This window comes from Doryrhamphus excisus, linkage group LG17 (genome assembly GCF_037039965.1).
Source record: "Doryrhamphus excisus strain RoL-2023G ecotype Guam linkage group LG17, RoL_Dexc_Guam_v1.1, whole genome shotgun sequence".
NCBI classification, from domain to species: Eukaryota; Metazoa; Chordata; class Actinopteri; order Syngnathiformes; family Syngnathidae; genus Doryrhamphus; species Doryrhamphus excisus.
In genome coordinates, this window is record NC_136373.1 from 16,602,982 (window position 1) to 16,629,201 (window position 26,220).

At 42.3% G+C, this 26,220-nt stretch overlaps 3 protein-coding genes across 7 annotated transcripts in view; all 3 read right to left on the bottom strand.

Moving 5' to 3' along the window:
- Positions 1-3,633: 3,633 nt before the first annotated feature.
- Positions 3,634-16,178, bottom strand: tmem245 (transmembrane protein 245). 3 transcript variants are annotated; one of them, XM_058084467.2, is made up of 18 exons: positions 15,557-16,178; positions 14,038-14,155; positions 13,731-13,826; positions 12,885-12,992; positions 12,573-12,776; positions 12,327-12,496; positions 10,698-10,721; positions 9,826-9,930; positions 9,662-9,744; positions 9,481-9,571; positions 8,462-8,560; positions 8,261-8,392; positions 8,022-8,144; positions 7,801-7,946; positions 6,383-6,483; positions 6,136-6,310; positions 5,804-5,998; positions 3,634-5,724 (listed from the first exon to the last, which is right to left on the bottom strand). In XM_058084467.2, exons 1-18 carry the CDS (start codon positions 16,154-16,156, stop codon positions 5,676-5,678), a joined length of 2,619 nt encoding a protein of 872 aa, XP_057940450.2. In that variant the 5' UTR covers positions 16,157-16,178; the 3' UTR covers positions 3,634-5,675. The 3 variants fall into 3 exon arrangements, with proteins under 3 accessions (XP_057940450.2, XP_057940451.2, XP_057940452.2); XM_058084468.2 differs by lacking the exon at positions 10,698-10,721; XM_058084469.2 differs by lacking the exon at positions 3,634-5,724 and having other exon boundaries at positions 5,859-5,998; positions 6,104-6,310.
- A 304-nt stretch (positions 16,179-16,482) lies between these two features.
- On the bottom strand, positions 16,483-20,543 carry frrs1l (ferric-chelate reductase 1-like). Its single transcript, XM_058084501.2, has 5 exons — positions 19,703-20,543; positions 18,866-18,950; positions 18,651-18,789; positions 17,341-17,587; positions 16,483-17,266 (listed from the first exon to the last, which is right to left on the bottom strand). The coding sequence occupies exons 1-5, from the start codon at positions 19,893-19,895 to the stop codon at positions 17,094-17,096; spliced, it is 837 nt and encodes a 278-aa protein (XP_057940484.1). The 5' UTR covers positions 19,896-20,543; the 3' UTR covers positions 16,483-17,093.
- The window catches only part of alg2 (ALG2 alpha-1,3/1,6-mannosyltransferase), a 97,715-nt gene continuing 91,217 nt past the window's right edge, over positions 19,723-26,220 (bottom strand). For 2 of the 3 annotated variants that reach the window (XR_013630100.1, XR_013630098.1), the window contains one exon: positions 19,723-19,857. The gene's annotated coding sequence lies outside the window, so the exon portion shown is untranslated. Of the gene's footprint in view, positions 19,858-24,069; positions 24,733-26,220 lie in introns of those variants that run through there. The other variant, XR_013630099.1, reaches the window with a different exon arrangement.

Below are 26,220 nucleotides of genomic sequence, written 5' to 3' on the forward strand. Positions count from 1 at the left end.
GGCATTTCATGCCATTTTTGGGTGCTTCTGGGGCCCCTGTTGAGTGTGTTTGAGGTTCCCCCTGTCTTTTTGACCAGAAAAGTTCATTAGAAGCAAGTTGAAAAAAATGAAAAAAACGACATACTAACCCCTTACGTTTTTTTCAAAAATCGACGCCCGAAAATTTTGGCATTTTATGCCATTTTTGGGTGCTTCTGGGGCCCCTGTTGAGTGTGTGTGAGGTTCCCCTTGTTTTTTTGACCAGAAAAGTTCATTAGAAGCAAGTTGAAAAAAATGAAAAAAACGACATACTAACCCCTTACGTTTTTTTCAAAAATCGACGCCCGAAAATTTTGGCATTTCATGCCATTTTTGGGTGCTTCTGGGGCCCCTGTTGAGTGTGTGTGAGGTTCCCCCTGTCTTTTTGACCAGAAAAGTTCATTAGAAGCAAGTTGAAAAAAATGAAAAAAACGACATACTAACCCCTTACGTTTTTTTCAAAAATCGACGCCCGAAAATTTTGGCATTTTATGCCATTTTTGGGTGCTTCTGGGGCCCCTGTTGAGTGTGTGTGAGGTTCCCCTTGTTTTTTTGACCAGAAAAGTTCATTAGAAGCAAGTTGAAAAAAATGAAAAAAACGACATACTAACCCCTTACGTTTTTTTCAAAAATCGACGCCCGAAAATTTTGGCATTTCATGCCATTTTTGGGTGCTTCTGGGGCCCCTGTTGAGTGTGTGTGAGGTTCCCCCTGTCTTTTTGACCAGAAAAGTTCATTAGAAGCAAGTTGAAAAAAATGAAAAAAACGACATACTAACCCCTTACGTTTTTTTCAAAAATCGACGCCCGAAAATTTTGGCATTTTATGCCATTTTTGGGTGCTTCTGGGGCCCCTGTTGAGTGTGTGTGAGGTTCCCCTTGTTTTTTTGACCAGAAAAGTTCATTAGAAGCAAGTTGAAAAAAATGAAAAAAACGACATACGAAAGCCATCAGACCAGAGAAGTTTGTTTCTCATGGTCTGAGAGTCATTCAGGTGCTTTTTGGCAAATTCCAGACGGGCTGCCATGTTCCTTTTACTAAGGAGTGGCTTTCGTCTGGCCACTCTACCATACAGGCCTGCTTGGTGGATTGCTGCAGAGATGGTTGTCCTTCTGGAAGGCTCTCCTCTCTCCACAGAGGAACGCTGGAGCTCTGACAGAGTGACCATCGGGGCCTTGGTCACCTCCCTGACTAAGGCCCTTCTTCCCCGATCGCTCAGTTTAGAAGGCCGGCCAGCTCTAGGAAGAGTCCTGGTGGTTCCAAACGTCTTCCATTTAGGAATAATGGAGGCCACTGTGCTCATTGGGACCTTCAAAGCAGCAGAAATGTTTCTGTATCCTTCCCCAGATTTGTGCCTCAAGACCATCCTGTCTCGCAGGTCTACAGACAGTTCTTTTGACTTCATGCTTGGTGTTTGTGCTCTGACATGCACAGTCAACTGTGGGACCTTATATAGACAGTTATTATATTTCCAAATCATGTCCAATCAACTGAATTTACTGCAGGTGGACTCCAATGAAGCTGTAGAAAGATCTCAAGGATGATCAGTGGAAAAAAGATGCACCTGAGCTCAATTTTCAGCTTCATGGCAAAGGCTGTGAATACTTATGTACATGTGATTTTTTTGTTTTCCATTTTTAATAAATTCAAAACATGTCAAAAAAACCTTTTTTCACATTGTCATAATGGAGTATTTTGTGTAGAATTTTGAGGTAAGAGATTAATTTAATTCAGTTTGGAATGAGGCTGTAACATGACAAAATGTAGAAAAAGTGAAGCGCTGTGAATACTTTCCGGATGCACTGTATGTATGTGTGTACGTACATATGTATGTGCGTGCGTGTACGTACATATGTATGTGCGTGCGTGTACGTACATATGTATGTGCGTGCGTGTACGTACATATGTATGTGCGTGCGTGTACGTACATATGTATGTGCGTGCGTGTACGTACATATGTATGTGCGTGCGTGTACGTACATATGTATGTGCGTGCGTGTACGTACATATGTATGTGCGTGCGTGCGTGTACGTACGTACATGTGTATGTGCGTGCGTGCGTGCGTGTACGTACGTACATGTGTATGTGCGTGCGTGCGTGTACGTACGTACATGTGTGCGTGCGTGCGTGTACGTACGTACATGTGTACGTGCGTGCGTGCGTGTACGTACGTACATGTGTACGTGCGTGCGTGCGTGTACGTGCGTGCGTGCGTGTACGTACGTACATGTGTGCGTGCGTGCGTGCGTGTACGTACGTACATGTGTGCGTGCGTGCGTGCGTGTACGTACGTACATGTGTGCGTGCGTGTACGTACGCACATGTGTACGTGCGTACGCACATACATGTGTACGTGCGTACGCACATACATGTGTACGTGCGTACGCACATACATGTGTACGTGCGTACGCACATACGCACATACATGTGTACGTGCGTACGCACATACGCACATACATGTGTACGTGCGTACGCACATACGCACATACATGTGTACGTGCGTACGCACATACATGTGTACGTGCGTACGCACATACATGTGTACGTGCGTACGCACATACATGTGTACGTGCGTACGCACATACATGTGTACGTGCGTACGCACATACATGTGGACGTGCGTACGCACATACATGTGGACGTGCGTACGCACATACATGTGGACGTGCGTACGCACATACATGTGGACGTGCGTACGCACATACATGTGGACGTGCGTACGCACATACATGTGGACGTGCGTACGCACATGTGGACGTGCGTACGCACATGTGGACGCGCGTACGCACATGTGGACGTGCGTACGCACATACACATGTACGTACGCACATACACATGTACGTACATATGTACGTACGCACATACACGTGTACGTACATATGTACGTACGCACATACATGTGTACATACATATGTACATGTGTACGTACATATGTACGTACACATGTACGTACATATGTACGTACGCACATACATGTGTACATACATATGTACATGTGTACGTACATATGTACGTGCGTACGTACATGTGTACATACATATGTACATGTGTACGTACATATGTACGTGCGTACGTACATGTGTACGTACATATGTACGTGCGTACGTACATGCGTACGTACATATGTACGTACATATGTACGTGCGTACGTACATGTGTACGTACATATGTACGTGCGTACATGTGTACGTACATATGTACGTGCGTACATGTGTACGTACATATGTACGTGCGTACATGTGTGCGTACATATGTACGTGCGTACATGTGTGCGTACATATGTGTGTACGTACATATGTATGTGCGTACATATGTATGTGCGTACATGTGTGCGTACATATGTATGTGCGTACATATGTATGTGCGTACATATGTATGTGCGTACATATGTATGTGCGTACATATGTATGTGCGTACATATGTATGTGCGTACATGTGTACGTACATATGTATGTGCGTACATATGTATGTGCGTACATGTGTACGTACATATGTATGTGCGTACGTACATGTGTACGTACATATGTATGTGCGTACTTAACTGTCAAATGTTGAATAGAGGTTCGCTAGCAATGAAGGTGAAAATGGGCTGGATGGACAAGAATGAGACAAATGTGTTGAAAAGGTGGTGTTTAATTGTCAGTGCAGCCATTTAGAAATAACATCAGCATAGCAGAACAAGAAAACCGATGCTAAACACGAATGTTGTTTGTCCAAACCACAAACCAAACAACACTACCCACCCCTTCCGTTTGCTTGTCAAAGACACTTTTTACACACAATCATCACTGACAGACAAACAGAAACTTTTCCATGAAAGCTTTGAGCTGTGAACAAAGTGCTGGTGGAGTCAAACAAGTAAACAAAACACTTCATTAGTCTTTTTAACATTTGGTACAAGAGTGCTCCATTTAGTAAAATATGTCTCGTCTTTGGCTGGCGTTAGCATCCAAGCTAACACTAACGTGATCAAAAAATGTAAACTGTAATGAAAGGTCATATTCATATATAATGTCTTATATTAATTGGGGGGGGGGGGTCTTAGGTTCCTTGTTTAGGAGAGAAAAACAATGAAAGTGCGGTGGCGAAGGAAAGCAGCCGTGCTGCTGCAGACGTGCAAACTCAGCACATTTAATGAGTTGGAAACTTCCAGGAAGTTGGAAACATTCCATGGGAGGAAGTGAAAATGACGAGAATTTAAACTGGAAATCGACAAAATCCAAAGTCTGAACTCCAATCATGCTAGCTGTTATCGTGCCGTAATTACTAGCGTTGTAACGTTAGCACAGTATAGTACATGGTACTGTACACAGTACAGTATGAGAATAAAGTCATACATTTACGAGGAATGACGGAACTTTTTCAAGAACGAAGTTGTAAATGTACAAACAGAAAAAGTCGTAGATTTGTCATAAATCATACGTTTACATTATAAGCCGTGCATTTAAAGTCGTAAATTGAAGTTGGAAATGTAATTTTTTTTTTTTTATAAAAATTTTAAATCAAATTTTAAGTCATTTTAAGTCAGAAATTTACAAGAATAAAGTATTACATTTACGACAAAAAGCCATGATATTACCGCAACAAAGTTGTGAATTTACAAGAAAAAAGTCAAACATTTGAGAAAAAAAATCGCCTTAAAATTACGAGAATGTCATAAATTTATAAATAAACTAGAATAAAGTCGTAAGTGTACGAGAACAAATTCATGATTTGAATTATTGCCACAAATTCTCAAGAAATTCACAAGAACAAAGTCGTTAATTATGTCGTAAATTTACAAAAAGTCAGAAATTTAAAGTATTAAATTTACGAGAAAAAGTCATGATATTACCACAACAAAGTCGTGAATTTATGAGAAAAATGTCAAACATTTGAGAAAAAAACACCTTAATATTACGAGAATGTCATAAATTTACTAGAATAAAATTGTAAGTGTACGAGAACAGACATAAATTCATGATTTGGGGAAAAAAAAGTATAATAATATATAATTTTCATAAAAAAAGTCATATATTTACAAGAAAAAATGGTAATATTACAAAAATAAATAAATCCACGAGGAAAACGTTGAGAAATTCTCATTTTTTTCTTGTAAATGTTTGACTTATTTGTCCATAATTTCCAGCTTTGTTCTCAAGTATCGTTTTATTCCGTTGTAACAGGCATGCGCAGAGACAGCTATGAAAAAAGGCGGGACTTAAGGCGGGCCTTGGGCAAAGGTAACGTTATTTGACTTTTTCTCGTAAATGTACGACTTTATCCTCAAAATCTGCGATGGTTTTCTTCCCCGTCTGGCCTAAATACTCCGTTCTAGTTTGAAGGACTGTTTAGGAAAAAAGTACATTTCCAGTTTATTCCCATTCATTTCCCATGGAAGGTTTCGCTTCCAGAAGACTGCCTGTGTGTGTGTGTGTGTGTGTGTGTGTGTGTGTGTGTGTGTGTGTGTGTAGAAATACCGTAAGTGTAAAAGCAGTGTTGTCAAATCACGTCTTGATTGACAGCAGCAGGCAGCTTATTGCTCAGGGCGTCGGTGCAGCTGAGCATTGTGGGTAAACGGCCACGCCGCCGCCTTCCTCGGGCGGCATCTTGCTGCTGGACACCCGGGCCCAGGTAGGGGTCTTTTGGGGTCAGATGATGTTCTACCTGCGTCGTTCTCAGTCGCTGCTCTTCTTCAGGACAGAAGGGGTGGAGTCAGGGAAGGGCCTTAAAAAAAAAAAAAAAAAGATAAGCTGCCAAGAGTGGAACATTTAGTGCAACGTTGGTCGGAAGGCAGGATTCGAACCTGATTCCTTGCTGAGGCCAGCCGGTCTGCACCGGCGTCGGCGCCGCAGAGCTGGGGCTCATCAGCATGGCGCTGTAGATGTTGGCCGCCACCACCAGGATGCACAGGAGGATGGGCCCCATGATGGCGCCCTCCAGGCCCAGGTAGTAGGCTCCGCCCGCCACCGCCAAGCCTGTCAGGTAGGGGTGACCCCCCCTGAACAAACACACGCCGCCCCCGTTACAATAGTTCACTTCATGAGGTCGCATACGAGTCTTGACAGATACTAACGCTCGCCGTGGGATGTTACGCAAAGTGTACCTAATGAAGTGTCCAGTGTTTGAGCCGCTCACCCGGAGATGTCGGAGTAGATGGCGGTGTCAACAAAGTAGGTGGGCAGCAGGTGGCAGACGAGGAGCAGCACGGCCTTCACGCCTTCGCCCTGAGCCAACCAAAGGTCGCACATGGCCGGCACGGCCGCCCAGTACGTCCCCAGAAAGGGCACCGCCCCCAAGATGGCGGCCAGAGCTATTTTGGAAGATGAGAGAGTGAGAAGAGGAATGACGAGAGCGGGACAGAGAGAGAGAGAGAGACGCTCACCTGAAGGAATGAAGACCACGTTGATGCCAAAGATGGTGTGTGTGAGCCACGTGTACAGGAAGTAGAAGCACGCCATCTTGAGAGAGGCATCGAACACACCTCTAGCAGACACACACAAACGTATCATTATTTCATTACTTGTTGTAAACATATTCTTTCAAATAAAGCCCTTCATAATAATGGTGATGTGATATATATACAAAATAGAATGATAATAATAATAATAATAATATATACATTATCACACTGCTATTAATAACAGTAGCAAATACATATTTTTTTCTTGTTTTTTCTAAGATATCCTCATGCTATTTCTAGTAATCAATATACAATCAAGTTAAACATTTACTTTTCATATTATTTAAATATAGTACTCATTTTTGTAGATCATTTTTCTTCAGTATGTATATATATATATATATATATATATATATATATACACACATACATACATACGTATACATACATACGCACGCACGCATACGCACGCACGCACGCACGCACGCACGCACGCACGCATACATACGCACGCACGCATACATACGCACGCACGCATACATACATACGCACGCACGCGCACGCACGCGCACGCACGCATACGCACGCACGCATACATACGCACGCACGCATACATACGCACGCACGCACGCACGCGCGCATGCGTACGCGCGCATGCGTACGCGCGCATGCGTACGCGCGCATGCGTACGCGCGCATGCGTACGCGCGCATGCGTACGCACGCATGCGTACGCACGCATACGTACGCACGCATGCGTACGCACACATACGTACATACGTACACACATACGTACGCACACACATACGTACGCACACACATACGTACGCACGCATACGTACGCACGCATACGTACGCACGCATACGTACGCACGCATACGTACGCGCGCATGCGTACGCACGCATACGTACGCACGCATACATACGTACACACATATGTACGTACGCACGCATACGTACGCACGCATACGTACGCACGCATACATACGTACGCACGCATACATACGTACGCACGCATACATACGTACACACGCATACATACGTACACACGCATACATACGTACACACATACGTACGTACACACATACGTACGTACACACATACGTACGTACACATACATACGTACACATACATACGTACACATACATACGTACACATACATACGTACACATACATACGTACACATACGTATGTACACATACATACGTACACATACATACATACACACGTACGTACACATACATATGTACACATACATACATACGTACGTACGTGTATGAGGTGAGTGAGTATGTTGACGAATAATAACATGAAGTCAATAAGTCTAATGAGATGCATATTCTTAGTGAATGATGATGATAACAACGCGGTCACGCATGATAAGAAGAAACATCCGTACTACCTGATGGCCTCCTCCACGGACTGTCCGATGATGTTGGACGAGGGTCCCGGCTGGGAGAGGGGGGTCAGGCTGATGACCCACTTGACAGGTTTGTAGGATTCTCCACTGGAGCTCAGCAGGTAGAAGAGGGTGGTCAAGAAGATCACCTGCACCCAAACAGCACATCACTGAGACCTGGTTCACCAGGGGGTTCAGTTGGGGGGGTCTTCTGGTCTACTCACCAGGCTGAGGGCGAAGTTGAGCACAGCAGTGCCGCTGTGAAACAACACAGTGAGGAGTGTGGTCGTCGTGGAGATGAGGAGGCCAAGGTTTCTGCTCATCACCACCCAAAGAGACTCCAAGATCTGAGAGACAAGATCATCGACGTTAAAACTACCACAAAGAACATCCAGGTCCTTCAACTTGATGACTTGGAGAGCAGAAAGGAGCATTGTGTAACGAAATAAAAACCCTCACTTACAGACCAGAGTGTCTCAATGTTCTCCTGCAGAAAAGAGGCAACGTCCTTCCAGTCCAGGATGTCCCCCAACCAGCTGTTTTGTCTGTGGATGTTCATCTTCTGACTACGAGGGCGACCAGAGTGGGTCACGTTCTACGCAGAAATAGACCCCAATAAGGTGAACATCTGAACAGAGACACAGAAGACTGCTTCCATTGCTACCTTGACAAACCAGGAGTGGTAGAGTCTGTCCCAAAGTTCCAAAACTTGCTTCTCAATCATCGCCGTGTGGTTGGCCTTGTCTCCTAGCATCTTGTGAAGCTGCACACCAAGGAAAGAGATGCGGTTATCCATAGAAGTACGCCCCCTAGTGGCCGGATGTGGGCAGTACAGGGATGACATCCGAGGAAGAGGTCTGACCTCCTGGTGATGGTATGACGACATTAGCACCCAAAGTATGAACCTAAACGGTTGACACTAGAGGGCTAGCATCTGTGCTAGTAAATGCTTCACTGAAAACAAATCTATAAAAATAATATGAAATTAAATAATCAGCAACATAATTAATAAATAAAATGTCAAAAAAAAAAGTTCTCCTCCCATCACATGTGGAAGTGGTACATTTTTGTCTTAAGTTTAGAAGAAATTAATTTGAGTTAGCTTCCTATCCCTGCAGGATAAGAGTTGTGCATGCGTTTGCATACTGTGAAGGTGACTATAGGGGTGCTATTTCATGTCTGCAGGGCTCTAATCATGTTAAAAACGTACTTTGAAAGTCATATACAGGTTTTCTATGTTTTAACGATGAAAATATTCCTTTTATTAACATTAAATTCTATACTGTGGAAATTAATTTCTGGGACTTGGGTGTGGAATCAATTAACCGTTACAAACGAGGGACGACTGCATCAGTTTAGAAGAAATTGATTTGAGTTAGCTTCCTAGTTAGCAGCCGTGTCCAGTCCCTGCAGGATAAGAGTTGCGCATGCGTTTGCATACTGTGAAGGTGACTATAGGGGTGCTATTTCATGTCTGCAGGGCTCTAACCATATTAAAAACGTACTTAGAAAGTCATATACAGGGTTTCTATGTTTTAACTATGAAAATATTCCTTTTATTAACATTAAATTCTATATTGCGGAAATTAGTTTATGGGACTTGGGAGTGGAATCAATTAAACGTTATAAACGAGGGACGATTGCATCACACACTCACACAATTACTCAAAAAAATATGCCAACTTTTTGCGTTATCCACTCTCGGCCGTGCTGATAGACGTTTGTGGCGGCGGAATTCAAGGCCTTCTGGACCACACGAGCTTCTGGAAGCAAGCTGGAGAGGAAGAGGAGGATGATTCTTACGGCACGACGCTCACAGATTTTTCCAGAAGTGATGAGAAACAAGAAGACGGCCCCGGCCTACTTTGCCCATTCCGGGTGGTTGGAGACGGTCTCGTTGATGAGATTACTGGTGACCTCGATGATGTGAACGCTCTCGTGATGAACCTGGAAGCAGGTTCGAGCGAGGCGACATCACCCAAGAAGCAGGGATGGAAGGGGGGGGGGGGAAAGGAAGACAAGACGTACCATGGCGGTGAGCAGCAGCGCCGCGAGGAGGGTCCCCGTCACCAAGATGATGATGATGAAGATGCTGATGATTTTATCCAGGGAGCGCTCCAACCACACCACCATCTGCACGGAGCACACAGAAGAAGGGGAGAGGCGGGGAGAGGCTTGAAAACACAAAGGGACAAAGCAAAGTCTATTTCAGGTGGAGAAGCTGCTTGCACCTAAAAAAAAAACCCTGGACTTAAAAACCTGGAGCTAAAGGAGCCGTCACTTTTGTGTGTCTTTCATACAATTTGAATGCCAAAAATGTCACTACCATTGCATAACCTGTAGCGTCCTCCCTTTAAAAAAAAAATTTTACATTACATTTTACATTTTTTATTAAAAAAAATATTATGAAAGCAGGAAGTGAACAAATGTAACAGTTACTGATTGTAAAAGTACCAGATGGAGGGGTAGGATTTAATAAGCTTTGCTTCTTCCTACTCCTTTCGGACATGTGGAAGTGGGAACTGATTATGTGATGCATTCAATTGTAATCTGAAATAAAACCATTACCATTACGTGTCGGCCTATAACACAGCCCCTACTACCAGATGAATTGGGGGTGTATGCAAGTCACACACAGCCAAGCCAAACCACCACAGCAAAGACAAATAAGGAGCAATGGGAACTACAAGGAAAAAAGTGTCATCTAAGTCAAGGGGATAAAAGAACATGTAGACGTCACAGGAAGGTGATGGATGGGTTAAAGCCAGTCCAAGCGTGTGCCCTCTCTCTCTCTCTCTCTCTCTCTCCATCATTCACTCACTCATCAATATCCTGCTTCTCCATTGTTGATCATGTCACACACACTTAGCTAGCAGTCTCTCTCATCCCTGCATCATTACCTGCTTGTTAAGCCAATGCCACAGCTTGGATGGAAGACACAAAGAGACATTGGGAAGATTATTATTGGAAAGGTTTGCACCCCCCCCCCCAACCCCGTGCTACAAAAACAACAAGAAAAGGAGAGTGTGGGCAAGTCGGGGGTCTCTACAGGTGAGGTGGGGTACTATCCTTACATACTCCTCACTAATAGACGCCATGATTACAGTATATACTACTCACTAATAGACACCATGATTACAGTATATACTACTCACTAATGACGCCATGATTACAGTATATACTCCTCACTAATAGACGCCATGATTACAGTATATACTCCTCACTAATAGACGCCATGATTACAGTATATACTCCTCACTAATAGACGCCATGATTACAGTATATACTCCTCACTAATAGACGCCATGATTACAGTATATACTACTCACTAATAGACGCCATGATTACAGTAGTATATACTACTCACTAATAGACGCCATGATTACAGTAGTATATACTACTCACTAATAGACGCCATGATTACAGTAGTATATACTCCTCACTAATAGACGCCATGATTACAGTAGTATATACTCCTCACTAATAGACGCCATGATTACAGTATATACTCCTCACTAATAGACGCCATGATTACAGTAGTATATACTACTCACTAATAGACGCCATGATTACAGTAGTATATACTACTCACTAATAAACGCCATGATTACAGTAGTATATACTACTCACTAATAGACGCCATGATTACAGTATATACTCCTCACTAATAGACGCCATGATTACAGTAGTATATACTACTCACTAATAGACGCCATGATTACAGTAGTATATACTACTCACTAATAAACGCCATGATTACAGTAGTATATACTACTCACTAATAGACGCCATGATTACAGTATATACTCCTCACTAATAGACGCCATGATTACAGTAGTATATACTACTCACTAATAGACGCCATGATTACAGTAGTATATACTACTCACTAATAAACGCCATGATTACAGTAGTATATACTACTCACTAATAGACGCCATTACAGTAGTATATACTACTCACTAATAGACGCCATGATTACAGTAGTATATACTCCTCACTAATAGACGCCATGATTACAGTAGTATATACTCCTCACTAATAGACGCCATGATTACAGTATATACTCCTCACTAATAGACGCCATGATTACAGTAGTATATACTACTCACTAATAGATGCCATGATTACAGTATATACTCCTCACTAATAGACGCCATGATTACTGTATATACTCCTCACTAATAGATGCCATACCCCAATTAATCATTGCTTGTGTCGTACATTTTCAAAGCAATAACCACCTTCAATATCACAAAACGGTAAAACGGTAAACAAAATATACATTTTTTTTTTTTTCTTAAAGGGCAACTGCACTTTTTTTTGCCCATCATTAAAATCCTGAAACATGAACACATATTTCGAGAAAACGAGTTTATATGAGCGAGCTAGCAACAGGCGTCACAGGAAATACCTATTTTGATGCTAAAGCCCTCACAAAAAACCTCAGTGACCCATTTACATAAGTCTTATATCTTAACCAGGCTCCAGCCATATTGAATATAAGACCAACAATGGACAAACGTTACCTTCGTGTCGATACGCAGTAAGAACTGAGCCACGCCTTTAATAGGACCCGGCAGCAGGGCCTCCTCTCTTTCCCGACCGAACCGTTCCAGCACCGCCCACCATGAGTACAGCGTCCGCGCCGCAAAGCTCTTCAGTCCAAAATGGACCACCAGCTTCTTCATCACCCACACTGAAACATCAACACAGCTGTGAGGAGGACATCTTGGACAGACGGCGTCATGTCATGTCGTGTATGTTTATGTTACCGGCCACGGGGATGGGAAGGAGCTGGAGGATCCAGAGGTTGAGCCACACCTGGACCAGGACTATGGCCCAGACCAGCAGGATGAAGTAGATGTCGCTGGCCTTCTGGGAGGGCTTCTCTTTCTGGAAGAGACCGGTCGGTACTGGGCGAGAGGTCTGAGGGTATCCGGGGGTGGTTGGGATGTGGTCTACTGAATCTTCACCATCTTAAGGGTGGAACACACACAAGAAACGGAATAAGTTCTGCTTCTTCACTATTTTGCTTTAAGTATAAGGTAATACATGTACAACTTGTACATGTACAAATTGCTCACCTGTTGCAGATGCTTTGCCGGACTGCGATTTTGGCTGAAGTTTACCACTGGAAACGGCCATGTAAAACGTGCTAGCAGCAAATGACAACACTTGTCCCGACAGCTCTCCTAAGCGTTGGTAAACAGAAAGAGAAATACTCAAAACACTCATACCGACAGCCGTATATAAATACATATATATATATATATCATGAGGAAAAGGGGTAGAAAATGAATGAATGAATGTATTAATGTATTATTGTAATAATGTGACACTTTTGGATTAATAATGTTTATTATTGAGTTTCCCACTGGAAACAAATTATATTTTATATATATGTACGTATATATGAAAATATTTTTTTCAGAAAAATATATATATATGAAAAAATACATATTTTTTGAATAAAAAATATATATACGTATATATATATATGAAAAAAAATTCTGAAAAAATAAAAATAAATGAAAAAATATATATGTATTTTTTTTCCCAGTGGGAAACTCAATAATAAACATTATTAATCCAAAAGTGTCACATTATCACAATAATATACATTCATTCATTAATTTTCTACCGCTTATCCTCATGAGGGTCGCGGCGGGGATGGGTGCTGGAGCCTATCCCAGCTGTCTTCAGGCGAGAGGCGGGGTACACTCTGGACAGCCAATCACAGGGCTCATATAGACAAACAACCATTCACACTCACATTCATACCTATGGACAATTTGGAGTCGCCAATTAACCTAGCATGTTTTTTTTGGAACATGCAAACTTCACACTGAGATGGCGCGGAGGGTGGAATTGAACTCAGGTCTCCTAGCTGTGAGGCCTGCCAACGAACCAACGAACCGTGATAACCTTACCTCTGCCAGGGACGGGTGGTTTCTGTTGGGAGCCCACAAGGAGCAGCACAAGCACCAGCACAAACAGTGGAACCTTCCACGAGCCCGTCAGAGACACTACACGGACATCAAATACTATTAATTCATATGAAAAAATATTTAACAATAATGTATCTTGTATTGCAGGATGTCCTTTTTAACAATTCAACCCCTCAAAAGGTCAAAACCTCATAGCAGAATCCCCCCCATGTGCTAAAAATAAGAAGGGAGGGGGGGTTTTCTCATGTTACACTGCATTTATTCTGCATGTGTTCTCTTAGAATCTCACCAATGTAGAAGAGCAGGGTGGTCCACACAGGCAGAGCAGCAGTTCTCAAGTAGCCTTCAGTGCTAGGACTCCACTTAAAGCCCACTGCCAACAAATAGCCCACAACCACGGTGCACACCTGATAATAACAAAAAAAAAAAACAATGACTGGAATTTGCCATAAATTTGCCTGCTTAACTTACTTTATATACTCCCGGTTATTCTAAAAACATATTATCCAAGATATTATTATTGCACGGTTTATTGCACGGTTACTGTACAGGATTTCTTTAGAGCAGTTTTTAGTCTGACAGCTGCAGGACCCGCAACCACACTGACTGGAATCCATTACGCTCATACATTCATATATTTGTATATTTACATTCATATAGTACATATATATATTTCATATATACCACATGAATACTTTAAATACGGTTTAAAAACATGTCAAAATGCATGTCTCTTATGACAAACCAAAAAGCTGTGTTTGTGTACACTTTTTTTTATGAAAGGGGGCCTATTATGCTCATTTTTGTCCATTGTATCGTGTTGTGGACTCCTATAGAGCAGCTACACTCAATAACCATCACAGAAAGCGTTCTAGTTCTTCCATACTTTACATACTGGCCCACGTTCACAAAACAGTCCAATGTAAAATGCCGTTGACGGATTAAAATGCATTTTTTTTTGCTGATAGGGAATCAGTAACTCCAACCGCTTGTGCCTGAAGGTGGCGTCTTTAGGAATTGTAAACAAATGCTTTCTTGTAAGAGCCATTGCTAGTAAGTAAACAGCAGAGTTTATATATAAGGAAGTATATAAGGAACCCCTCTGTGACATCACAAAGGGGCCGTTTTACCACGCCTGTTGAAACGGAGCGTTTTGAGCCGTCCCAAACTTTTTTAAGGCTCACTTCCAAATGTGTAAACCTCGTTATCTGAACTTTTTAGGCATCGTTTAACACGAGAATACTACATTCTAACTACATTTATAGATCAGAATAGTAGAAAAGGCATAACAGGTCCCATTTAGGGAGCTACTTTATTTACTGCTGTGCTATTTTTGTTGATAAAAATAATGTTATTATTGCTTAAAGTAGTATTTAAAAAGGTATTTCTTGACATGTAGATCAACACATGCAAAACCTTCATGTATTTGCCTATTATTTGCCCTACTTTATTTACTTTTCATTAAGTTTAGCTGCTCAGTCTATGATGTGGTATAGTTAAAAAAAAAACTTTATTTTGGTAGTTGTCATTGTTGACATTGTTGCACCAATGCAGTGCTCAAAAAAGTAATTTAGAGGAAGTTTCTCACTTTAGCTTGTTTGCTAACTTTAGCATGTTAGCTTGACTTGAAAGCACATGAATAAATGGTTCAAGGGTTGTTTGTGAAGGGATGAAGTATCAGACTGCATAAAAATGGAGTTATACACCACTGTAAAACATACTGCTGTTTACTATCTAGTATACTAAGTACTAAGTACTATATATTGTATATATAATATATAGTATATATATTGTCAGTGTCAACTCACCCACACTGCGTGGAAACAGTCCAGCACGGCGGCGATGATCCCACAGAGGTAGCCCAGTAACACCTGCATACCGATAAAGCTCCACGACAGGTAGAGGAGGTAGAGCAGCGGCGCCCCGGCTCCGATGACCAGCAACAGGGTGAGCTTCTCCACCACCTGCCTGCCCGTGGCGTCCACCACGTAGTTGACACACCACACCGGCACCAGCAGAGTCCCAACCACGATGGGCGTCCCCGTGTCCTGTAGACCGCTGAGCCAGGAACGTCCAAGCCCGGCCAGGGAGTGCTTGAAAGGGTGGAGGAAGGTACCGCACAGCACGGCCCAGAGCAGCGGCCGGAGGAAGGCTTCCAGGATGAAGTAGACCAGCACCGCCGCCCCGCAGCAGATAGCCACAAAAATCATCGCCCCGGTGTTGTAGAAGGCCTGTTTGATGTTTTTGTCGAACTTCAGCGACGACGGTTGGGTTAGAAGCTGGCTAACCATTCCAACGGCCGGCTGGACGCTCTCGGAGAAGGAGACGGAGTGGTGCCGACCTGTGCCAGGGCTCTCCGGGGGAAAGCCAGCGGCAGGGTCCGGCGACGAGTCCTCCTCGTCCGCCATGTTTCCCTAACCTCTTTTGCCGCGTGAGAAAGAAAAACTGTGTCGTTGCCTCGACGACGTGCATCATGGGAAATGTAGTCGTAACCACACCCGTACCCTTATCCACTCATTTTAATCATTTTAACCATTAAAAAAAAACATACACATCGACTATCATTTATTAATTATTGTATTAATTAATAAAGTATCATATATTTTCTGTATTAATTATTAACTTACATATTTTTTACAGTATTTTTAAAATATTAACAGCAAGTAAAGCCTGCATAGCAACTGATGACAAACAATTCACTATGTGCATGGAGTGATAAACAGGACACATTACAGACTATAATAACATTTTTATTGTAATATTCTAATAGTATTATGTAGGCATCGTGTATACTGTATTAATGTGAGTTATTGCAGTTATTATCTCAGCTATAGCAGCCTCTCTCACTGTCAAACACAGTCAACATACAGTTTAATAACCCCCATATCTGGCAATGTGTAGAATGTATGATGTGCCATAAATTGAGGTCTTTTGCAAAGTAAATGCACATTGATATTCATTAAAAAAAAATATGGCGAATCGGAGAAAACGGGTGATGAAAAAGGATTCCGGCTGTGACTGGTTCATTTTTTTGTCCTGGGTCAAGTTCATCACGAGCCAGTGAACATTGGCCATCTGCTCTCTTTTTTTGCTTCTCAGTGGGGATTTCCGAGCGCATGCGGTGATTTTATTTACTCGTCTTTGCTTTTTTTGAATAAAAGCTTCATAATAACTGGCTTTTTTTAAATGTGAAGTCAGCATCTGGCAACCCTAAAATGTACTATAGTTGTGATATATTTAGTTTCAAGTATCTGATACGGTGTCTTTCGAGAAAAACTAAATGGCAACTTCTTTTTATTGCTGCTACATCTTCTCCTCCTCTTGTTGTTTTGTCCTCCTCGGTTTTCACGGTGTTCCCATCAGCAAGTAGAAGGTGAGGGCTACTATGAGGAGTAAGCAGAGCGGGGAGTTGAAGGTCTGGTAGGCAGTGGAAGGCATGAAGATGTCCTCGTATTTGTAAATACTGATCATACGCTCGCTCACTGGCGGACTGTCGATGTCGTGTCGGGTGATGGAGCCTGCAGGAGAAATGAGGTGATGATGTCACGGGCGACCAAAAAGGCAACAAGAACCCTCACGGCTGAACGCTGACCTTGTATGGCAGGCCCCCACGCAAACAGGTAGTACCACGACAGGTGGAGGTCCACGAGCGTTTCCTCTCGGGGGACGTACAGAGGGCGCTTAAAGCGGCAGGTGACGCGGTTGTTCTCGAAGATGCCCTCCTCGTCTCTGGCGGGGTTCCTCTTGATCTCCTTTGCCCACTGGCCCACGTTGTAGAAGTGGTGGATGCGGACGCGGCCATTATCGTCATGGACGCAGCCCATGACGTCGTCGCCGCCCTGTGGAAATTAGCAAGGAGCATAAAACCTCCCAAACCGTCCGTCCACTGCAAATTTAACTTCATTTCCTGTAAAGCGATCCCATATTTTTTTTCAGTGTTTTATAGCCAAAATAAGTCCCAATGATGTTCATTGTTTGCTAGCTTATTCTAACTTGTTTTCTCTTATTACTTCACACCGTAAAGAGAAAGAAATATGCGTTCATATTTCACATAAGGATCGGGAATGAGGGGGAATTTTACCCATCATCCACAATCCTAATGTGAGACATAAACACACTTTTATGTACATTCTAAAGATATAAAAACAGATAAAAAGAGATAGCACATAATAGAATACACCTAGCAGTGTCTATTACAGGCGTCTATGAAAACATTTCCAAATGTTTTTATATAGATGCTGTGACCGTGTAGTACTTACAGTATACTTATAGTATTTTGGTCATGCTAAGTATTAGCGGTACTTCTGCCTCGGTGCATTGATTTCACATAGCAACGCAGAAACAAACGGCTACAGCTAGCGTTAACTTTTGTAGTGGTCTGAGGCGTCGTGAGCTCGACGTTGATGCGATGCAGGCGAATCGGTGATGAAGCTAGTCGCTAGCTAGTCGCTAGCTGGCCAGTAATGTAGTTCAATCAGCGTAATAATAATAATAATAATAATAATAATAATAACATTGTCACTGTAGCTTGGTTGTACGCATGTCACATCATACGCAAACAGACACTATTGCAGTATTTTTCAAAAGGCTGAAAAGGCAAACTAAGTGTCTCTTTTTATCTGTTTTTATATCTTTAGAACGCACAGAAAAGAGAAAGACGTGTGTTCATGTCTCATATAAGGATTGTGGATGATGGGCAGGCAGACGAGTTGACAACACAAACGGGTTCCATGGTTAGCATACACTCCAGCTAGCTGCTACCACTTTGCCTGTACAAGCTGTACACTGACTACTCTACAGAGTAGTTACTTGAGAAGATACGACATTGGTGAAATGTTAGCGGCGACGGCGCTCCTCTATCGTCTTTTTCCCAAGAGAGCTGACCTCAGATCAGCGGCTCACCATTTTCTTGTCAGAGGAGAACCCGACAGCCACCCAGCCGTCAGTATCGGCGCTCATCTCAAATTCCACATCAGTCCCGATGCGACGGTAACTCAGGAAGTAGTCACATGTCTCAGCGTCGCAGCCAGGTTTTCCATACCTCAACACACACACACACACATACATGTCTGTGCAAAAGAAGAATGGTCATGTGACACTTGCTGCTTTGTTCTTACCTGATACATCCTTTGGTTACGCCACAGTCACTAACTTTGATTTTGGCAAATGGGTCCACTGGCGGGGCGGTGGGGAATGGATAACCTGTACAAAAAAATGACATCAATATTTTAGTAGATCCTCATAGTGCTATAATAAAGAGATATGTGTTCATGTTTAACATAAGGATTGGGACTGATGGGCAAAATACCCAAAGAGGTGCAGTTCCCCTTTAAGGTTCCTGGGGGGTGACAGACAGGGGTACCATTATTGGTACCATTATATTCCACAGTACTCAACAACAGTGACTCAAACTGGAATAATAAATCCCGCCTTTTGCTCTTGCTTCCCCATCTTCACCAAAATGTACTAGATTCTGTGTCTAAATGATATATACACAAATATAATAATATAAATACATAATAATAATATATATTATTATATATTTTTCATATTTTTTTTCAGTTTATATTTTGTAATAAAAATAATAAAAAATTATAATAATTATAATAAAATAATTGTGTTTTTTTCTGTTACCTTACAATGTTTTTTTTTCTATAAAAGTGTTCCCCCAAATATTAGATGCTTGTTGTGATTTGCTAGCATTGAAATCAATGTCCCAAAGTGGAAAAACAAATCTGTTATTATTCATTATTCAGTATGTAGTCCTCGGTGGGAAAAAGTCTGGACACACCTGATGCACACATCCATGCAGAGAGGGGGGTCTGGGGTAGGCACCCTGAGGGGGTGGGGGGAGCTGGCCTGGGTGCTGAAAGACCCCCTTTTTCTGTGCTCGTACACAGGATATACTGTACTACTAAAACATTGATCTAGTACTTTAAGAGAGTACTACTCACCATCATCAGACAGATATCTGGACTCTAAGAACTCAGAGGCGAAGGTGCTGTATGAGTCTTTATGGTGCTCCTGGTGGCCCGGCTCTCCGTGATCTCCGTGGCCGGCCCGCAGTGCTCCCTCGTCGGTAGGGCTCGGGGAGACCTCCCGCCATCCACTACCGTGGATGAGCAGCGTCCACAGGACAAAAATCATGACCACGTTATTGTTTTTTTTTTTAAAAAAAGAAAGTCGAGGACAAAATTGGTCATAAATTGAAGTGAATCCTCATTTTTCTCCGATTCCCTTCCCAGGTGCCCATCTTCACGGTTCCGTCATCCTCGATGGCTGTTTATTAGCAGGATCATTACAGGGGGGAAATGGGGGTGCCTCGGTGTTAATTCGGGGATATTCACGCTAATCCAAAGATAATCTGGGCGTCTAATTTACACACAAAAATCTAAATCCTCTTTGGAATCACAGTCATGATACACACTGAAGATGGCTAATCACGATGTGGGTTTTTTTCAAATCGAGATAGAATGGTTTCGTCCACTCCGTCTTCTCCATGATCTGCCTGTCAAACATGGCCGCCAATGAAGAGGAAAAACGTCATCAGACACCGCACGGTGTATCGATTGGTGAACGGTTATTGGACAATATGTTAATTATCATTGATAATATAATAATAAATATAATGTTGTACACCACTGGGAACTACAAGCACAACAACCATATTTGGCTATAGACAACGATACAATAAATGTAAGCTAGCATGGTTAGTTTTAACTTAATAAGTTGTTAATAATAACAACAATTCATAATATTTACAGTCGATAATACATAACACACATTGAATATTTCTTCATAATTTCATCTGTAAAATATATATAATATTATTATTGATTATTAGTTTTAATTGTGTGCCAACTTCAGCAATAACTGACTGCTTTCCACTTGTTCTGTCGGGGTTGTTGTTCACCATTTTGCCACACGATGGCGGTATAAATCCATAATGTTATTATGAGCGTGACAAGCAAGAGCTTCCTGTTTGTTCTTTTAATTGTCGTGTTGAAAATAAAACCTTAACAACGGTGTAATATTTTAAAATGTATTAATGTTAAATTGACACGCCATTTGTGATTGTCACGTGACATTTACACTTATGTAATAACTCACTTTTTTTCTGCCTCTTAATAGAATGCACTGAATTGTAGACTCTTCGCTTAGATATTTATACAGTTCCATTAACATCCTGCAGGTGGTGCTAAAGCCACGCAGTATGGAATAATGAAACACAATCAGGGTCGCTTTGTTTTGTTGGTTTAGTTTGACCGTACCACGCATGTCTACTTAGGACATACATACATACACAAGACCCATGACCTTTAACCTTGCCGCCATGCGACTCCACGGACACAAATGAGCCAGTTCCTGTTCTTTCTATTACTATTTCCACATATACCACCAAAACACCCAACCCCAACCCTCTCAACCGCCCCCTTTAAACACCGTCCACCCAATTAACATTCTGTGTAAGGGCGATGCTTATAATGAGGAACTCTGGGCGTAGCAATCTTATCTTAATAGCCTTAAAGGGCCGCTCATTAACACATACACACACACTCCCTCGCACATCATGCCACGGACACGGCCAAGGAGTGACAGGAAAAGAGAGTGAGCAAGGAGTTTGATGGAAGCAGCAGGAGAGGGAGGGGGGCGCTGGTGGTGATGGGGTGGGCCGGCCTGCTAAATGTCAGCGGTGTGTCTCCTGGGCCCGAGAGACGACTCGGTGACAGCAGAACAATGGCCGCCGGGTCCATTCGCACACACACACACACACATACAAAAGCTTTGAGTGCACGTGCCCGGGAGTCTTCGTCAACTTGACCGTAAACACACCACGCACGTACGACAAACATGCACACGTGCGTCATGTTGAAGCACCTGCAAATTCACCTGTAATCCTCTTTCTTAGGAACATAACACCTGAAATACTCCAACAGCGGGGAGGTACTGAAGTCAGAATAAGTTCAGAAAAAAAGCTAAAATTTTACAAGAAAAAAATGTAACGTGAGAAAGAAGATTTATGATGGAAAATAACATCGATTTTACGAGGGGAAAAAAAGTCAAAAAGTTGTGATTGTTCCTGGAAAAAGTTTACAAGAAGAAGAAAGATGCGACGTTAAAGGAGAAAATACATTTATGAGGAAAAAAGCCATCGTTTTTACAAGAAAAACATGCAATATTCAGAGAAAAAACATATTATTTATGTGGAAAAAAATCTTATGTGAAATTGATATTTCACAAGGAAGAGACAAAAAAAATAGTTTATGAGAAATAATCATTGGGCGAGATAAACTATTAATTTAAACATTTGGAAATTAGATTAAAACAACATTTATTATGTATTAATACAATTAAAATTAATTTAAAAATAAATTAATTTTATTATTATATAATTTAGTATTTTTATCAATAGAAAAAATAACTTGGTTGTGTTGGATTTATTCCAACACAAACTAATGACTAAGGACTATACATTTAGAGTAGTTATTGAGGAATTCATCACTAAGGAATATACATTTAGAGTAGTTACTGAAGATATAATGTCCAATTATTGACTTAGGCACATACATTTAGAGTAGTTGTTGGGGGAACTAATGACTTGAATTGAGGACCAATGTGGAATTAATGACTTGGGTATATACATGTAGAGTAGTTACCGAGGAACTAATGTGGAATTAATGGCTTATTGCACATACATTTGGCATAGAGTGGTTATTGAGTAATTGATGACTTATGCACATACATTTAGAGTAGTTATTGAGGAATTCATGACTAAGGAATATACATTTAGAGTAGTTGTTGGGGGAACTAATGGCTTAGGCATATACATTTAGAGTAGTTACTGAGGACCAATGTGGAATTAATGCCTTGGGTATATACATTTAGAGTAGTTACCGAGGAACTAATGTGGAACTAATGGCTTATTGCACATACATGTGGAATAGAGTGGTTATTGAGGAATTGATGACTTATGCACATACATTTAGAGTAGTTATTGAGGAATTCATGACTAAGGAATATACATTTAGAGTAGTTACTGAAGATATAATGTCTAATTATTGACTTAGGAACATACATTTAGAGTAGTTATCGGGGAACTAATGATGTAGGCAAAAGCATTTAGAGTAGTTACTGAGGACCAATGTGGAATTAATGACTTAAGCATATACATTTAGAGTAGTTACCAAGGAACTAATGTGGAATTGATGGCATATTGCACATACATAGAGTGGTTATTTAGGAATTGATGACTTATGCTGATACATTTAGAGTAGTTATTGGGGAATTATTGACTAAAGCATATACATTTAGAGTACTGAAGAACTAATGTGGAATTAATGACTAGGGCATATACATTTAGAGTGGTTATTGAGGAATTAATGGCTAAGGCATATGCATTTAGAGTAGTTACTGGAAAAACTGACGAGGAACTAATGACCATGGCATATAAATTTAGAGCAGTTACCGAGGAACCAATGAAGAACTAATGAGGAGCTAATGAGAAGAGTGGTTACTGAGAAATAATAAAGAACTCTCGTGGAAGTAACGACTAAAGCACATACATACAGAGCAGTTATTGAGGAGCTAATGAAGAGCTAGCAGCATACAGCTAGCGAGGGCGTGGTGAAGTGTTTCTTTGTCTTTTTTTATCAGTTTTTATATCTTTAGAACGCACAGAATCTCCTATAAGGATTGCAGATGATGGCCAATATTCACCCCAAAGTGCAATTTTCTTATTTCTTAAGGCAGTAATGCTACAGAGATGAAAGATGTAACATTAGGAGCAACAAGTCACGAGAAATCATGACAAAAAAAAAAGTGTGGTATTAAATAGGGGGGGGGGTATTTTACAGGGAAATAGAGAGATTTTTCCCAGGGGGGGGGGGGGGGGGGGCTTTTTATCGGCTGTGTAAAAGGCCTCCTGAATTGGATTTGTATGGACACATTTGTCAAGTACTTCTTTTTACTTTTTTTGTGCGTTTGAGTCAAATTCCAAATGTTCTCTGGAGCCACCATTTTTTGAATGGACTTTTATGGATCTCATAAATCATAAATCAACGTGGGTCAAATACTTTGTAGTCTGAGAGATACGCGGCCTCGTGGGGACGAAGAACTGAACCTTTGTTTCTTGTTCCTTCTCTTTGTGCTGGCACATTACTTTGGTAAATCTGATGTTGGACCCCCCCCCCCCCCCCCCACGCACCCCCACACCCTCAACCTCGTCTTTGAACATCAGACAGGCGCTAGATCACTTATTGACTCCACTTGGAGCTATTTCCTCTTGTCTAACGCCCTCCAATAGTCACAAGGTGGGCCTGTGATGCAGCCGCCCCCCTCCAACCCCCCCACGAAACCGAGCCCGAGGGCTTCATTTAGGATGTGTCAGTGCCAACTTTCATCACAGGGGACAGTCAGCACTATTGGCATTCCCACCTTCAATACACACTGACGGTACACAGTACACAGTACACAGTACACAGTACACAGTACACAGTAGTATGCTCACCGCCACACTGAAACAAAGGCTTGGCGTGTCTTCGTCTGCTTTGCATGCATCGTTACGGTTTGGCTGCGTTTCAGCCTATGAAGAACCGAAAGCCTCCATCATCAGTCAAATGTTTGCTTCGGAGATAAGGAGCACACGGATGACGCATCGATCAGCACACGGTAAACTCACTCAAAAGTGCCGGCGTTCACACGCACTCGAACATTTCACTACAGCGACTCAACGCAGCCTTTTAATGCGACATGTTTCTTGGCCTACATTCAAGGTGTCCAAAGTGTAACCGAGGGGCCATTTGAGGGCAGAAGATTTGGAGTCGTCAATGAACCTAGCATGTTTTTTGGGAATGTGGGAGGAAAACCGGATATCTTTATCCTGGGATCACACTGAATCTGTTGCAGTTCCGGTCCTGATCCAGTCCAGTTTGCCGCAAAGTGCCACTCACAATGACTTCGGTAGACACAGAGAGCGCTCCGGTGTCTGGAAAAAAAAAAAAAAAAGGTAGCCAAAAAGCCAAAAATAAGAAGCCAAAAAGTTACCACTTCCACACAAAATAGGAGGAGAACTCATTCATTCATTCATTTTCTACTGCTTATCCTCACAAGGGTCGCAGGGGGTGCTGGAGCCTATCCCAGCTGTCTTTTGGGCGAGAGGCAGGGTACACCCTGGACTGGTGGCCAGCCAATCACAGGGCACATATAGACAAACAACCATTCACACTCACATTCATACCTATGGACAATTTGGAGTCGCTAATTAACCTAGCATGTTTTTGGAATGCGGAAGGAAACCGGAGTACCCGGAGAAAACCCACGCATGCATGGGGGAGAACATGCAAACTCCACACAGAGATGGCCGAGGGTGGAATCGAACCCTGGTCTCCTAGCTGTGAGGTCTGCGCGCTAACCACTAGCCGTGCCGCCCGCCTATTATTATTATTTTTTTAAAATCATATTTAAGCAGATTGTATTTGTTTTTGACCTAAATTTCCAAGCATAAAAGCGACTAAATGAAGTCACAAAATAAACTAAAATACAAATACAAGGCAAAAGAAGCATTGTAATTGTGAATGTAGTATTCTACATTGACCACAAGGTGTCACTATTTTTTTCAGTGAGATGAGCAGCAGACGTGATTGCCAGAAAAGGCATTTATTGCATGTTTAAATATGTACCATTAATGGAATATGTATATATTTTTATTTATGTGGCCACACATCTAGGAGACCCCTGGTTCAATTCCACCCTCGGCCATCTCTGTGCGGAGTTTGCATGTTCTGTGGGTTTTCTCCGGGTCTTTGACCAATGCACCGCACCCACTTTGTAGTGACGTACTGCTGTGTTTTTTTAGGTGGAGTACGTGGAAGGGACCGCTTTGGTGCTAGGGTTTGAAGACCCAATGGTTCGAACCGACATGAGAACATGCAAACTCCTTCTTACCAAATCGTAATGAGAAAACGTTCTCCGTGAACACGACTCTTTCTCTCCCTCTACATATAGACACGGCAACTGGCCGGGGGCCTTAAGCAGTGATTATAGTGTTGAGGAGTGGGAGCTGGGGGCCGCGGCGTCATTAGTCTGGTTAATCAGAGCCTTGCTCCAGGTTAAGCCTCCGCAGCCTCCAGAGACAGCATGATGAGCAGATAGCCGTGCCCAGCCTACAGTGCTCAGGTCTGGGCCCCGGCAGCTCCCTCGGCCCCTTGCCTGCTCCAGCCAGTAATCTATAACTCCCTCCCCCTGGAGCACCGTGTCAAGGCTCAGCCGGCTGGACAACACTGACACATGATGCATGGTAATAAGACACACACACACACACACACACCTTCCTCTACAGCAGCAATTCTCACTCAGTATCCATTGAGGGGTGGACAGATCGATCCAAGTATGGATAGGATTCGTATGGATGGGATCGATACTAGCATGATGAGATCAATAATTGTCCGTTTTCTTCTATGTTATTGTTGATAGT